Raw genomic sequence first — 15091 nt, forward strand, 5'->3', positions numbered from 1 at the left:
AAATTACCGATAATGGTCTACAACAGGGTTTTCTTAGCAAACACGAGTACCAATTCCTTAACACCAAATCCCCTTGCACACCTGTCATCTACACCTTACCTAAGGTACATAAACAACTGGTTAACCCTCCCGGCCAACCAATTGTCTCTGGTTGTGGGTCCATTTTGGAACCTTTAGGACAGTATGTCAACTACGTTATCAAGGACTTTGTCCCACTCACACAATGTTTTATCAGGGACAGTATGTCGATGATTAATTTCATAGAGAACTATCCTTTTGATCCTTCCTGTGAAATTTTGTGTACATTGGACGTCGAGTCCCTGTACACCAATATACCACAGAGGGACTCCCTTCTAATCATGGAGTCCATCCTTAACAAAAGACCTCGACCGCACACAGTCCCCACTGTTTTTATACTTCAGCTCCTAGAGGTCTGCCTAACAAGAAATTTCTTTTTATTTGAAGACTAATTCTACCACAAGTGAAAGGCACATCAATGGGGGCTATTTGTGCCCATAATCTGGCTATTCTTTATATGGACTCATTAGAAACCAACCATATCCTCTCAGTAACAAACCCATTCAGCTCATGCATAGGAAAATGGAAACGCTACATAGATGACATTTTTATGATATGGCAGGAGAGTGAGACCACACTTGCTTCATTTCTCCACTGGCTCAATAACAACTGTGGTGGCCTGAAATTCACCTTAACTCATGATAGGAACTCTATTTCCTTCCTTGACCTCAACATTAAATACAATGATGGCTTTATCACTGGGTTATTCCGAAAACCCACGGAACGCAACACTTTGCTTAGCTATGATAGCAATCACCCCCGTGCATTGAGAGATTCTCTTCCATTCTCGCAGTTCCTTCATATTAGGAGAAACTGTTCCCTTAAAACTGACTATTTTCATGAAGCAAAACACTCTGTACTAAACTAGCAAGTAGAGGATACCCACGTAGATTGGTCAGAAATGCAATGAAAAGAGCATGGTATTGTCCCCGAGAGGTCCTATTAGAGCCTAAAACTAAATCCAACTCAGAACGCTTGGTATGCGTAACCACCTTCTCTCCAGTCTCAAATGCAATACGCAAAACCATATTACGCAACTGGTCTGTCCTAAATGCCGGCACACTAAATTTAGAACACCCAATGTTTGCTTTTAAGAAAAGCAAGATCAAAGACTACCTTATTCGCGCAGCACTACCCAGCAACAAAAAAAGCTCCAATACCCTTAATGATCTATGGGCCCTTGTACCACTTAAAGGACACTCCAAATGTGGTAACTGTGTGGTTTGTGATTTCCCCATAGAAGGCAAAGAATTTGTATTTAAAGATATAAAAAGTGAATTGAGTATGTTTACAAATTGTAATACTTGTAATGTGGTGTACGCAATTCTTTGACCTTGTGACAAAATATACATCGGACAGACCACTCAAAAAATCCGTCTACGTATCTCCCAACATTGGAGTAGAATCAGGTGCAAAACAGCCAACGCACCTCTGGTAGAACATTTTGAACTAAATGGACACTCAGAAAATGACATTCGCTGGACTATTATCACAGTGGTCAAACTACCCCCTAGAGGGGGGGGGACATTGCCAAACTTCTGAACAAAGAAGAATTGAAATGGATACTTAGAACTGACAGCCTCAACACTGGACTGAATCGCCTTGAGGACTGAACATCATTGATTTAAAAATGTCTCTATTATAAACTTCTCAAATTGTTTTCCGAAAATTGTTTTCTGTAAAATATATTGAATTTCCGGTCTCTCTGATATTGTTTACTAGACACTCACAGCACATTCCAAGATGTCATCACCTCTATGCCACTCTTCAGTCCATCCTCCATTTCCATCTATCCCCCACCTTAGTCCTATCTCTATTTCCCCCACATCCCACCTGACCCATAACATCCAATCAACACTCCTGCCCCGCCTCCATATAATTCAACATTGAAAGCATGACTCGGTACGTATACACGTCCGACTGATTCCGCCATCGAGCCACAGCTTCTAATCGGTAAGTCCTAGACTCCAACGGGACAACACACACGTTTCCACTCCTTGCCAGCACCTTAACTTTTCTCCCCCCTTCTTCCAGGCGATCGAGCCGTCCAAGATACATAATTGTACCTATCCTTTACCGGGTTGAAATCCCGAAGAATTCAACTGGTGAGTGCCTACCTTGGCTTACCTCGGCCCCACCCACGACACCACATGAGTCTAACCAATTATTTTCACTCCTAGACGCCGCCATTGTAGCAGCGCTCTCACCCCCAATCGCCGCCAATTCAGCAGCGCACCAGAAGCACCTTCTGTTCCCTAACCGAAACCCGTTTAGGTATGCAATTTACCCGCACAAGTCACATCTCCGGCACAAGATTCCTTACCACCGCCCCCACACCAACCTCCCTCTATTAATTACGCTTCCGTGGGTTGCATAATTCTGAATTTTACATTCATGTAATGCATTATGATGTGTTTCGTAATTCCTGCTTCATTTTGCCAGTAAATTGTGGTCCAATGACAAGACCTTCTTGGTTGTAGAAATCGCTTGTGCTGCCTATGGAATATGCTACTTACCAGTATGCATCTGTTCTTGGCATGTAGAGCTGCAGATCTATACACTGTGCATAGATCGCCATCTGGTGTTGGGCCCGGATGTTTGCAGTTTGTTTTTCCTCTTGGAAAGTCTTAGGAAGTCACGAGGTTGCTGACTCCTCCTTTGGTTCGTATTGCGCATGGGCTTCGGCTCCATCCTCAGATTGTTTTTCGCCAGCAGGGAAAGATGGAGCGTAGTAATAACAGTAAAGAAACCCATGTGTGTTGTATGTAAATAAGATAGACTGGAACAGATGCAGGTAGCCGGGGAGGCGGGTGGGCGTGTATAGATCTGCAGCTCTACAGGCCAAGAACAGATGCATACTGGTAAGTAGCATATTCCGTTCGAGGCATATGAGCTGCAGATTATACACTGTGCATAGACTATATAGCAGTACCCAACCGTAGCGGCGACCACCGGCATCCGTTGCAGTTGTTTGGAACAGTGTTTTTAGTACAGCCTGGCCCACACTAGCTTGTTGCTTGGTTTGCACATCTACACAGTAATGTTTTGTGAAAGTGTGCGGTGTTGACCATGTCGCTGCTTTGCAGATGTCATCTAGTGGTATGTTTCCTAGAAAAGCCATAGAAGCCCCTATCTTCCTTGTAGAGTGGGCTTTAGGGGGAACAGATAGCGTTCGTTTTGCTTTGTGGTAGCAAATCTGTAAGCATTTTACAATCCACCTAGCTATCCCTGATTTAGAAATAGGGTTGCCTTTATGTGGTGGAGAGAAAGAGACAAATAGAGGTTTGGTTTTTCTGAAAGGTTGTGTTCTCTGGATGTAGTAAAGTAAAGCCCTTTTAACATCCAGTGTGTGTAAAGCCCTTTCCGCAACGGTTTGAGGTTGTGAGAAAAAGACTGGTAATCCTACCGACTGGTTTAGATGGAAGGGAGAAATGACTTTGGGTAGAAATTTTGGGTTGGTGTGGAGTACAACCTTGTTCTGATGCATTTGAAGAAAAGGTTCCTGTATGGTGAGCGCTTGTATTTCACTAACCCTTGTAAGGGAAGTGATGGCCACTAGGAATGCTGTTTTCCATGTGAGAAATTGCAGCTCACATTTATGTAATGGTTCGAAAGGGGGTCCCATTAGCCTTGTGAGAACTATATTCAAGTTCCAGACAGGTGAGGGTGGTACCCTGGGTGGAATTACTCTTTTGAAGCCTTTCATAAAGGCTTTGATGGCAGGCACCCTGAAAAGTGATAGGTGCTGCCTGTTCTGTAAGTAGGCAGCAATTGCTGCGAGGTGTAACCGAATGGATGTATATGCTAGGTTACAACTTTGAAGATGGAGCAAGTAACATATGATGTGCTGTATTGACGCATTTAGAGGATTGATTGTGTTGTTCTTTTCCACTTTGCAGCATAGCATGCCCTAGTAGTAGGGCGTCTAGCTTCCCTGATAATATTCATGCAATCAGGGGGAAGGGTAAGGTATCCGAATTCTGTGACCTCAGGAGCCAGATCGCAAGGTTGAGCTGAGCTGGGTCCGGGTGCCTGATCTCTCCATGGTTCTGGGTTAGGAGGCATGGTGAGAGGTGTAGCTTTTGGTGTGGTACTACCGAGAGTTCCAGCAGTGTGGTGTACCACGGTTGTCTGGCCCATGTTGGAGCCACTAGGATCAGTGTTAGGGAATGCTGTTGTAGCTTTCGCACCACTAATGGAATTAGTGGGAGACGTGGAAAAGTGTATGCAAATTTGTTTGACCAGTTCATCCATATCGCATTGCCTTTGGACAATAGGTGTGGATATCTGGCGGCGAAGCTTGGGCATTTTTTGTTTTCGAGTGTGGCGAATAGGTCTATGTGTGGATGCCCCCACTTCTGAAAGAACGGGTGAAGAACCTGTGGGTGAATTTCCCATTTGTGAATCTGTTGCGTTTGCCTGCTGAGCAGATCTGCCACGGTGTTTTGGACTCCTGGGACATGTTGGGCCAGGAGAAAGATTTTCTGTGGAATTGCCCATTTCCATATGCTCTGTGCTAATTGAGAGAGCTGTGGAGAGTGTGTGCCCCCCTGTTTTTGAATGTAGTACATGGCAGTCATGTTGTCTGTGCGAATGAGGACTGCCTTGTCTGAAATCTGCGTCTGGAAGGATTTTAGGGCTAGGAAGATTGCCAGTAACTCCAAATGGTTGATGTGGAGTAACTTCTGTTGTGGCGTCCATGTGCCCTGTACTGTGAGATGTAACAGATGAGCTCCCCAGCCGGAGAGCGATGTGTCTGTTGTCAGGATTATTTATGGAACCGGGTCCAGGAACGGTCGACCTCTGGAAAGGTTTGTGGTGTTCCACCACTGCAGAGAGCGATGGGTGCGACCGTCTACCAACACCAGATCTGTCAGTTGCCCCATGGCCTGGTTCCACTGGCGCGCTAAACACTCTTGGAGTTGACGCATCTGGAGTCTTGCATGGGGCACTATGAAAATGCAAGAGGACATCATCCCTATCAGTTGCATAAACACTCTTGCTGGGAGAGAGTGTTGAAATATGAATTTCTGATGCAGAGCCTGTATGTTTGCAATCCTGGCAGGATTGGGATAGGCTATGGCTTTTGAGGTGTCTATGGTAGCACCAAGGTATTGTTTCGTGTGTGATGGTACCAGGTGGAATTTTTGGTGGTTCACTGTGAAGCCTAGCTGGTGAAGCAGTTGGATTGTAGCGGCGGTGTGTTGCACACATTGTTCGTAGGACGTGGCTTTTATTAGCCAGTCGTCCAAGTATGGGAAGACGTGAATGTGCGGTCTTCTGAGGTGTGCAGCCACTACTGCTAGGCACTTGGTGAATACCATTGGTGCTGTTGTTACCCCGAACGGGAGCACCTTGAACTGGTAGTGTTGCCCGTCCACCACAAATCTGAGGTACTTTCTGTGAGCCTGGTGTACTGGGATGTGAAAGTATGCGTCTTTCAAGTCCAGAGTGGTGAGGAAGTCGTTCTGGGAGAGGAGTGGAAGAACCTGTTGAAGGGTTACCATGTGAAAATGGTCTGAATGTATGTAAGTATTTAGAGGTCTGAGATCTAGGATAGGTCGTAGAGTCTCATCTCTCTTTGGAATCAGAAAGTACAGGGAGTAGACCCCTAAATTTTGTTGATTGATGGGACCTGCTCTATGGCTTGTTTTTGCAGGAGGGAGATTACCTCCTGTTTTAGTAATGTAGCATGTTCTTGAGACATAGGGTGTTGCCTGGGTGGAATGTTTGGGGGGGTAGATGTTAATTCTAGGCAATACCCTGAATGAATAATTTGGGTCACCCATCTGTCTGAGTTGATTGTCTCCCAGACGTGAAGGAAATGTTGTATTCTGCCCCGGACCGGAGTGGAATGGTCTGGAGGGAGCATGGGAAAGTCATTGGGTAGGTGGTGTGGCAGAGCGGGCGGTATTTGTCTTGCCTCTGCCTTTATTATTATTACCTCTGTATCCGCCTCTTTGATAACCCTTTGTGAAGGCAGATTGAGGAGGGGATTTGTAGGACGTGGATGCACTATCTGAGGAGTAGCCCCTGCCCGTGTCCCGAAAGGAAGAGAGGCGGAAAAGAGCGCCTAGGAGGGTATGACTGTAGGCTCCCATGGATTTCGCTGTGTCAGTATCTCTTTTCATCTTCGAGGGCTTCATCAACTTTTGGGCCAAATAGATGATCTTGGTCGAATGGGTGGTTCAATATAGAGGCTTGTACCTCCGGTTTAAAACCTGAGATTCTGAGCCAGGCATGGCGACGGAGAAGGACACTGGTGTTTATGGCCCTGGAGGCTGTATCTGCTGCATCTAAGGCACAGCGTATAGAGGTATTAGTTATTATTTTTCCCTCTTGGATCAGTTCATTAGCCCGATTCCTGTATTTTTCAGGGAGATGGTGCATGATGGTCTCTAACTCATCATAAAGCGCTCTGTCGTATCTGGCCAATAGTGCTTGCGTGTTGGCGATACGCCATATATTGGCAGCTTGTGATGCAGTGCGCTTCCCTGACGCGTCTAGGAGCTTGGACTCTTTGTCAGGTGGTGGTGCTTCGCCTGACGCCTGAGAATTTGAGCGCTTCCTAGCTGTAGATACCACTAAGGAATCCAATGGTGCAGGGCCTTTAATGTATGAAGGGTCTGTGGGGGCGGCTTTGTATTTTTTCTCTATACGGGGGTTTAGGACCCTGGCCCTGACTGGGTCCTTAAAAACCTCCGGTGCATGTTGGATTACTCCCTTTAACATAGGTAGAATGGCAGTAGACCTATGTGCATTATCGAAGGTGTCTAGGAGAAAATCTTCCTCCACTGGGTCAGTATGTAACTCCACCCCGTGGTAATGTGCCGCCCTTTGTAGTAGGTGATGAAAGCCTAACGAATCTTCAGGTGGGGATGGCCTAGATGGGTAAAGGTCATCCTGTGGGACATCTGGGATGTCCGGATTGTTATAGTCGTCCCATGGGTCTGGAGATCCAGTAGGGGTGGGGTCTTGTGGCACATCTGCTGGATCATAATAAGGGTCTCCTAGATCGTCTGGGACTGGAGACAAGGTTGGAGAACGATGAGGCAGGGGTGGAGAAGGTGGAGGTGGGGAGGGTGGAGGAGGTGGGGAAGGCACTCTGAAAGGGGAGGTAGCAGTGTCCTTCCTCTTTGGAGGTGGAGGTGGAGCTGGTTTGTCCAAGTGTTGCTTTTTTGAAGACAGTGTCAAATGTCCAGTTTTTGGATCCTTGGTAAGTGTCTTTTGCAGAGGATCCGGTGTGAAAAGTTCTTGGGACACTGGTTGTTCGGTTGGCGCCGAAGTTTTCGGGGCCGACGGCTTTTTAGGTTTGTCTAAGCCGTGCTTCTTTGGGACCTCCGATTTTTTGGTCGGTGCCGAAGAAGGCTTCGGCACGGGAGTGTCGGTGCCGAAGGCCTTGTGATGTTTGGTCGGCACCGGAATGGTAGGTTTCGACACCGAAGGCTTTGGTGCTGGGTTCGGTGTGGAGGTGGAGGCCGATCTTTTCTTCGGTGCCGAAGGGTGTTTTTCGGTACCGCTGGTAGGCTGGCTCGAGCCCGAGCTGCCGGAAGGCTTAATAGGCTTCTTTACCGGGCCCGAAGGTGGGGTGTGAGAAGCAGTATCCTTGGTCTTGCCTAGGCCCGAAGGCGAAGGTGTGACCGAAGCCTTTTTGGGTATCGGCGTGGGTGTGGGAGGGGGTATTGTACTCACGACCCTCTGCGCCGGGGTGATGTCCTCCACATCTGAGTCGTCGGCCTCGGAAGCACTGACGAGGTCGTCGTCCTCTTCTTCGATGTTCTGCTGTCCCGGAGCTTCGACGTTGTCCCCGAAGATGTCGACTGGAGCGGAGGTCGAGGAGTGCGCCATGTTGCGTCTAGCCCGTCGATCTCGGATAGTCTTTTTAGATCGAAAAGACTTGCAGGCGGGACATTCTCGGGCCTCGTGTTCAGGGGAGAGGCAGAGGTTGCACACCTCATGAAGATCGGTGTGGGGAAACTTGGACCCACATCGAGGGCACTTCTTGAAGGGAGTTCTTTCCATCAGCCGAGACCGGAGCCGGAATAGGCCCGAAGGCCGCCGTCGACCACCGGAATCGAAGAAGTGCCGAAGAGAAGGTGATTAAGATGATTTATTATCTGAAGGATCTCGATGAGCGAGGATTTTTGCGTCGATCGTTGAACTGGAAAAGTTCGGAACCGGAGCGCGAAGTATTACATCCGAGCCCGATGGCGGAAAAAAACAATCTGAGGATGGAGCCGAAGCCCATGCGCAATACGAACCAAAGGAGGAGTCACCAACCTCGTTACTTCCAAAGACTTTCCAAGAGGAAAAACAAACTGCAAACATCCGGGCCCAACACCAGATGGCAATCTATGCACAGTGTATAATCTGCAGCTCATATGCCTCGAACATTATGGTTTCACTCCATCAACTGTATGTTTTCTGAACCGGTTTCTACGTTTTACTGTTTAACTATTATGTATTCTAACAATTTTACCCACAATTATAAGATCTTCGTGATACCTTCTGAATAGACCCACTCCTAAGGTTTCTGCCGACTATGTGCACGACTCATGCGGGCTCAACACGAATGATCACGATTCGCATATTCATAATTGGCATGTCCCATCTAACTTTCTAGCGGCTCACTTCCTTTTGCAGTATAAATTATTCTTATTCTACGTTTTCGTAGCATCTAACTGATCCTATTCCCATCTTCCCCAGCATGGTTCCTATTTGCCGTTACTGCTCGCGCAAGCACTGGACGCTTTTGGCCTAATTAGCCACCTTGATAGGTCATACGCATATCCTTAATCCACGGTACCACGTACCCTATCACTTCCAGTACCGCTCCTTAACTACGCAACTACCACTCACCGTTCTTCACTCCACACCTTCCTGAGTTTAAAACCGCATTGTGTTTTAACTTATTGACATCTAAGCATATATACCCAAATTGCCTCGGATGTATTTTCCTTCCACACTTTCCCTTCAGGCTAATAGGCTCTACCTAACAGGCATGTACCTTATGTCCTGATGATGAACCGCCCATTCTCTCCACGGTTCGAAACGCCGTCAACACCTTGATACACCTTATACGAAAAAACGTATTTATTTCTCTGTAAAGGTGGTTTTTGCGATTTGTTCCTCACAATTCTGTGTATACTCATGTGAAACAAACCAATTAGCATTGCCTGAGCCTCCTGTTGTTCACCGTTCTCTCTTGTACCTCATGGCTAAGTAGGACACAGGCTTGTGTCCCACTTTATGTACTGTCTGTACTAATTGTTTTAAAATTGTTTAAAAGTAAATATTAGACCTCTGTCCGGCTGGGCAAGTCAAGCCAATATAGTAACGACTGAGTCTATATTCATTTCGTTCTCAAAAATTCTTCCTTCTAGGGACCATTGTTGTCTAGAATAATTAACTCCCCTGGTCCATTACCTTTGGGTTCCCTTGTTGTTTAAAATATATCCATTCATAGTAGGGGCCAGTTCACACTCCACGTGCCAGGCAGGATGCATTTATCATCAAAAAATATAACTGTAAAACTATAACCTTAGATAAATGACAGAAGACAAACCACGCTGCTACTGCGGTTTGGTCTCTAGGCAACTGAAATGTGTTAGGCCAGCAAACAGAAATCATCTCTGTATCTTGATAGTCCCAGAATAAAAACAATTCTAGTCTCATTTTCAAGCACATGACACTTCATAACTGTACCAGGAATCTATGACCTTGTGTGCCAAGTCACATGAAGTGAACAAAAACGGGGAGGGATAGATCCCCCTACCTTCAGTATCTACTTTACGCACCCGACTACCCAAGCAAAAAAGTGTCACTTGCCCGTTTCATGGGCGGCTTCTCCACCCTTCTTTGGCTGTGCTGTGGCTTCAGTTTCTTCGGTGGAGGTTGCTGGATCTTTCCCTGATCCCGTTTCCTGAACAGAAAATGGTAACCAGTTGTTGGATCCCAGCTTAACATACAAAACAACAGCTCTGAATTCTTCTTCCCACAACGCACACAATCTGGATGAGATGCCATATTATTAGGCTTTGAGAATGCTGGCCAATATAGCAAGAGCGGTTTAATAATTATCTGCCTGGCTAATACTTCCTCAAGCAAACAGGAACAGTGGAAAGCATCAATATGCTGGTTTCACTGCAACAATGGTAAAGGCTTTTTTTAATAGCCTGCTCTACATAAGCAGAAGGTGAACACATGTATGTTAGTGGGAGGTCGGATGGCATCACTCAACGTAAAAAATCACAAGCCAAGTACCTCTTCTTTAAGTCCCAGTATGAAGTTCAGGCTGGGTGGATGACAGAGGTAAAGGCAAATGGATCCCAAGCTGCCAGACTGTGTTACACAGACGTACTACCGGTGATCAACATTGTGTTGAGCCATACCTGTCCTCCTTACCTTGCCTCAAAAAGTGGAGACATATGAAGGAGAGAGGTCCAATGGTAATGATAAAACTGGCTACAGTTTTACTTCTTGAATTATATATCTCTTTTATCAAAGCACTGCACAATCATGTTAAATGTGGATGGAACAAATAATAAGGACTGGAATTAGTAGAACTACCACAAATTATACACAGGGGCACTGGCCGATAGTAGGTGGAAACTAGATCCACACTAAATTACTAACAACTCTCCAACCTGGCACTAAGGGTGGTCATTATAGTGCAAGAACCACAGCTTGAATCTTAAAATTATAGGGGCCTCATGTCTAGAATGTCTCCATCAGCCCCTCCAAGTAACGGGTGGGCCTGACAATGGCGAAAAAACATTAAAGTAACTGATTATGTAGACAGTCCAGAGGAACGGATATAATGGTACAACCATTTTCCAGCTCTCAAGGCATGAAGCTGGCATATTCTAAAACACTCAAAAATCAGCTTTATCTGCAGTTCACATACCTGATTTTAGGCCCCCTGTGAGAAGGAAGAATTTGCACCTTCCGCCGTTTCTTCCCATCTGCCATCTCCTCATGCTCCACCTCCTCTTTTGACTGGAATCCTGACCACGCCCTGTGCTGCAATCCTTCAGTAGCAGGTCGAGTTGCCTGGGCTTGAGGTAGTCCCACCTGGTCATTCCCTTTTGCCACTTTTTGAGTAACAGTCTGGGTCTTCACAGGTCCCACTAAATCCTTTGCAGACTGCCCTTGCGTTTTTAGGAATCCTTCCTGTCCTACTGAACCGCTCGTTTGGCTCGCTGGACCCCCCTTCTTCTGTTTTGGGCCACTGACCGGTCTCTTTATGCCTCCTTTAGCAGCATCGGCATTCAGCTTGCTTGTTTTCATGGGGATATCTGATATTTTTTCACTCTTTTGAACGAGCTGCTTCTGTTTCAGCTTCTCCTGCAACAAAGCAATAAAATGGACAATACGTAACTTTAATTGTAAAAGAAAACCTTACAGACATCTGGACACATTTAAATATTACTAAATTACAAGGACATTACAAATTGCTTAGTTTGAAGTAGCAAAGTCAATGATTTCGATGAAAGCTAAAAGCATATCCTGTATGATCTGATATACCAATTTAGGGTCTGTTCTTGCCAGTACCACATCCAGGAAAACATTTCCAACTGGCAGGAGTGTGAATAAATGATTGTATGTCTCTGACACCAGAGGAAGAATCCAAGCAAAGATGACAGAAATGTAACCATTCATACAACGTACCGGAGTTTGAAACAAAATACATGGATCTTTTTCAAATTTGCCCCAACTCGTAAACTTGTAATGGAGAAACTCTAGCCTGAGATCATACCAAGTTTGAGATGTTGATATGGTTAGTCTAAAGTTTCAAAGAAATAATTTCAGAAATGTATTCAACATTGTCTTTAATGATTTAGGAAAGGATCCAGATAATAACATCTGGCATAAGGTTTGGAAGAGGACAGGGAGTGCTCAATGAGCATTCAAAACAGAAAACAAACACACACTGATAAACAGGTAGTATTTGACACCGCCCCAGCCGCAATTACACGCTTTCAGGAAGGGAGTCACGACTATGTCTCAGAAGAGAGAGGAGCATGAACATTCTTGCACAGATGATGTTGCACAGCTGCCGGCAGCACCTAAAGCTGGTAAAGTATGTAAAGCTGTGAGTCAGTAAATATAAACACTATGGGGCACTGCTCTCTGGAATCGAAGTGGTGTATTTGAACCATTTAAACTGGTGTCACTAATGGAGGAGCTTAATAAATGTGTCTTCCAATTCCTACATTAATCATGCCAGACAGCAATGTTCTTGAAAAAACGACTTACTCCGTTACCAAATTATCAGTACTTGAAAGTCACTAAAAAAAAAGAATTTGTGAAAATATGGAGTTTATTTGCATGCCAAATGTGCAATACACTAGTCACAGCTAAGAGAAGATAAAAAAATAAATGATGCAGTCTTGGAAACAGTATTTTGGATTACATAAGGAATATGACATGGGATGTAACAAGGACTATTAGGTTGACAGGTGTACAAAGTATATGGTTTGCATATGTCTGAGCCTTGCTGGTTTACAACGAAAATAAAATTGTCTATGTTGGAAAGAATATTAACCACTAGAAGGTCAGTGAGCTTTGAGGCTGTAAGATGTGCAGACTGGATCCTAGACTATCCATCTCATTTAAGAAACAAAATAAACTTGGAACAGGTGTGGTGTGGTAAGGCAAAACATTTAGGTAATTTGCTTATCACTGAATTGACTTAATGCAATGTTTGGATTTTGATACAGTGAAAATAAATGATTTATAACCAAAAGGCAAAGGTGGGAAATTAACTAGAGAGAGGGGAAGCGTTATCCAAAGCAGGTCCAACATAAGTGGATGGAGGAAGTGTTATATAGAGTCTGGGCACGAACGTTTGCAGGTAGTGGTTAATCTTTACTTCTGCTGCACCTTCTACCATGCATGTACAGGTACAATAGTTTGCCTCGGAGTGTAGATAATCACAAAAGGTAAATTCATGTAATCCAGGCCTGGTAAATAGCCCTCCTCATGAGTACAGCCAAAAGACATGGGGCAACAGCAATCTATCAATGTACCTACTTTCACAGTGATGCTTCCAACTTGTGCTATGATATCCTTTAAAAAGTTCCAGATGTTCACCATTCGCACTGCAAGATAATTTTAATCAAATCCAGGCCAGATGGAAAAAGAGCCAATTCTATGCAGGTTTACCTTTTGCGACAAATTGTTGACTAAGTCACAATTTTCACACATACTTCACAAAGTTGCAATGTAATACTGTAATACATCAGGAAAGTTGCAAAGAAATTGAATCTTCGTGCATCCCTACAGACCAGCTCTCAAGGATGAACTCGGAATCTTACACAACCGTTTAGAAGAACAGAAAACTGTGCCTTGGTTGGTAGATATATATATATATATATATATATATATATATATATATATTGAGACAGATGCAGCAAATCTAGTTGTCTTAACATCCCAATGTTAAGAGCATCCTCATGTTTAAAATATGGAAAACTGTCCTAAAGTACTTCTGCTGTCTAATCCTCATCTAAAGTGTCTTATTCATGTCACACAAAATGAGCTTTGAACATGACAGTCACCATCAACAAAGCGTTATCTTTTTAGGAGATAAATTTAAACCATGGCAGACCCATTAACATAAAATTCAAGATAGAGGCCCATTAAGTATTAACTATGCCATTTCTGAGTGAAGACCAGGGGACGTTATCCAGGGCATCTCCTTCAGAAAAGGAACAGGATGCATCCACAGAGGCCAATCAAAATCTCAGCTGGCATGTCTCCTTCTAGTATGGGTAAATCATAATTTGTGAATTTTTCTTCCCAACCAGTTTATTACGTTTAGTTAAAGCATCCACACTGTTTACATGTTTTCACACCTAAACATGTGCATACCCGCTAATCCTATTCAGAGCGACTAAGAGACAAGAGTACTAGATCTGATGCAAGTCCAATAGTAGGCTTGGCAGGAAGGTTGGCTTCTTAAGGTTTGCTGAATAAAATAGGATAATTGTTAATGCTCGATTATGACTCCCCTCAACGCCAAAAGTCTTAAAGGGTAACAAGTTACTTTTTTATGTAGCAAATCACATTCTAACATGTAATCAGACACAATAATCCCTTTCCTTTCGCGAGCCTCTGAAAATCAGGCTACAATGTCCCCCAGCCATTCCCTCTAGAAAAGATTTATGTTCATAGACCCTGTAGCAGATTTGCCACTGTAGGCCAGCAAATGGACTCTTGCATTCTAGATTCAACACCCATGACATCATGGGAGCAGTCTCAGAACATAATCTTATTGACTGGATTTTTGAGAGGGGACAAGAGCAAGAGAATATCCCTACTTTATAGAGTCCCCCAGCAGGTGTCAATGATGAGTGTCAATTAATAAGGGCCATGCAGACCTCGCAAATTAGAGGTACCAACATACCTCTAAAGGAGAAATCCTCTATCAGCACTGAAGCCTTGCAGCAGAGAACTTAGCCACTGTATTAGTCTATACGCCTTCAGGCAATGTAGCAGTAACAAGTCATTCCAGGACCCAAGACTCCCTTTCCCGGACAACCCACTTGGTCACCAATACACAATCACTGCACTTATGTACAGCGAGTGGTCACACAGCAAATAAAAGGCTAAGAAGCAACAACCAAAAACACTCTCTCTCAAGTGAAGCACCACTATTTCTGAATCCCTAGGTGAAGGTTTCTGAAATAATGGCAGACAAAAAAAGACTACGAGATAAAAAAGAACAAACAAAAAGTAGCGTTAAACTTGAATTAAGCCCAAAAGAACACCTCAAACATCACCGAAAAACCTGAAAGAATATATGGAGTTAGTATTCAACAATCTACACAAGGCAGGTAGAAAAGAGCTGACTGAATGTGATGCTTAAAATGTAAATCATGGTGGAACTCTTTAAAATTCAGTATCTCACAGAAAAACAGCCTAAGCTTCCTGGGATCGTTCTCTATACAAGATATTTATAAATAAGGAATCTTTATGTCTTTCGAGTTTTGGAAGTCCAAAGGTGAGA

The 15091-nt window shown here is 44.3% G+C and overlaps 1 protein-coding gene across 2 annotated transcripts in view; it reads right to left on the reverse strand.

Moving 5' to 3' along the window:
* Positions 1–15091, reverse strand: part of RBM28 (RNA binding motif protein 28) — an 88153-nt gene that overhangs the window by 2993 nt on the left and 70069 nt on the right. For both annotated transcript variants that reach the window (XM_085653691.1, XM_085653690.1), the window contains exons 17-18: positions 10985–11424; positions 9907–10000 (exon numbers count right to left, since the gene is read on the reverse strand). In XM_085653691.1, coding sequence (XP_085509817.1) covers positions 9907–10000; positions 10985–11424 — 534 coding nt within the window. The remainder of the gene's footprint in view (positions 1–9906; positions 10001–10984; positions 11425–15091) is intronic.

This window comes from Triturus cristatus, chromosome 4_1 (genome assembly GCF_964204655.1).
Source record: "Triturus cristatus chromosome 4_1, aTriCri1.1, whole genome shotgun sequence".
Classification (NCBI taxonomy): domain Eukaryota; kingdom Metazoa; phylum Chordata; class Amphibia; order Caudata; family Salamandridae; genus Triturus; species Triturus cristatus.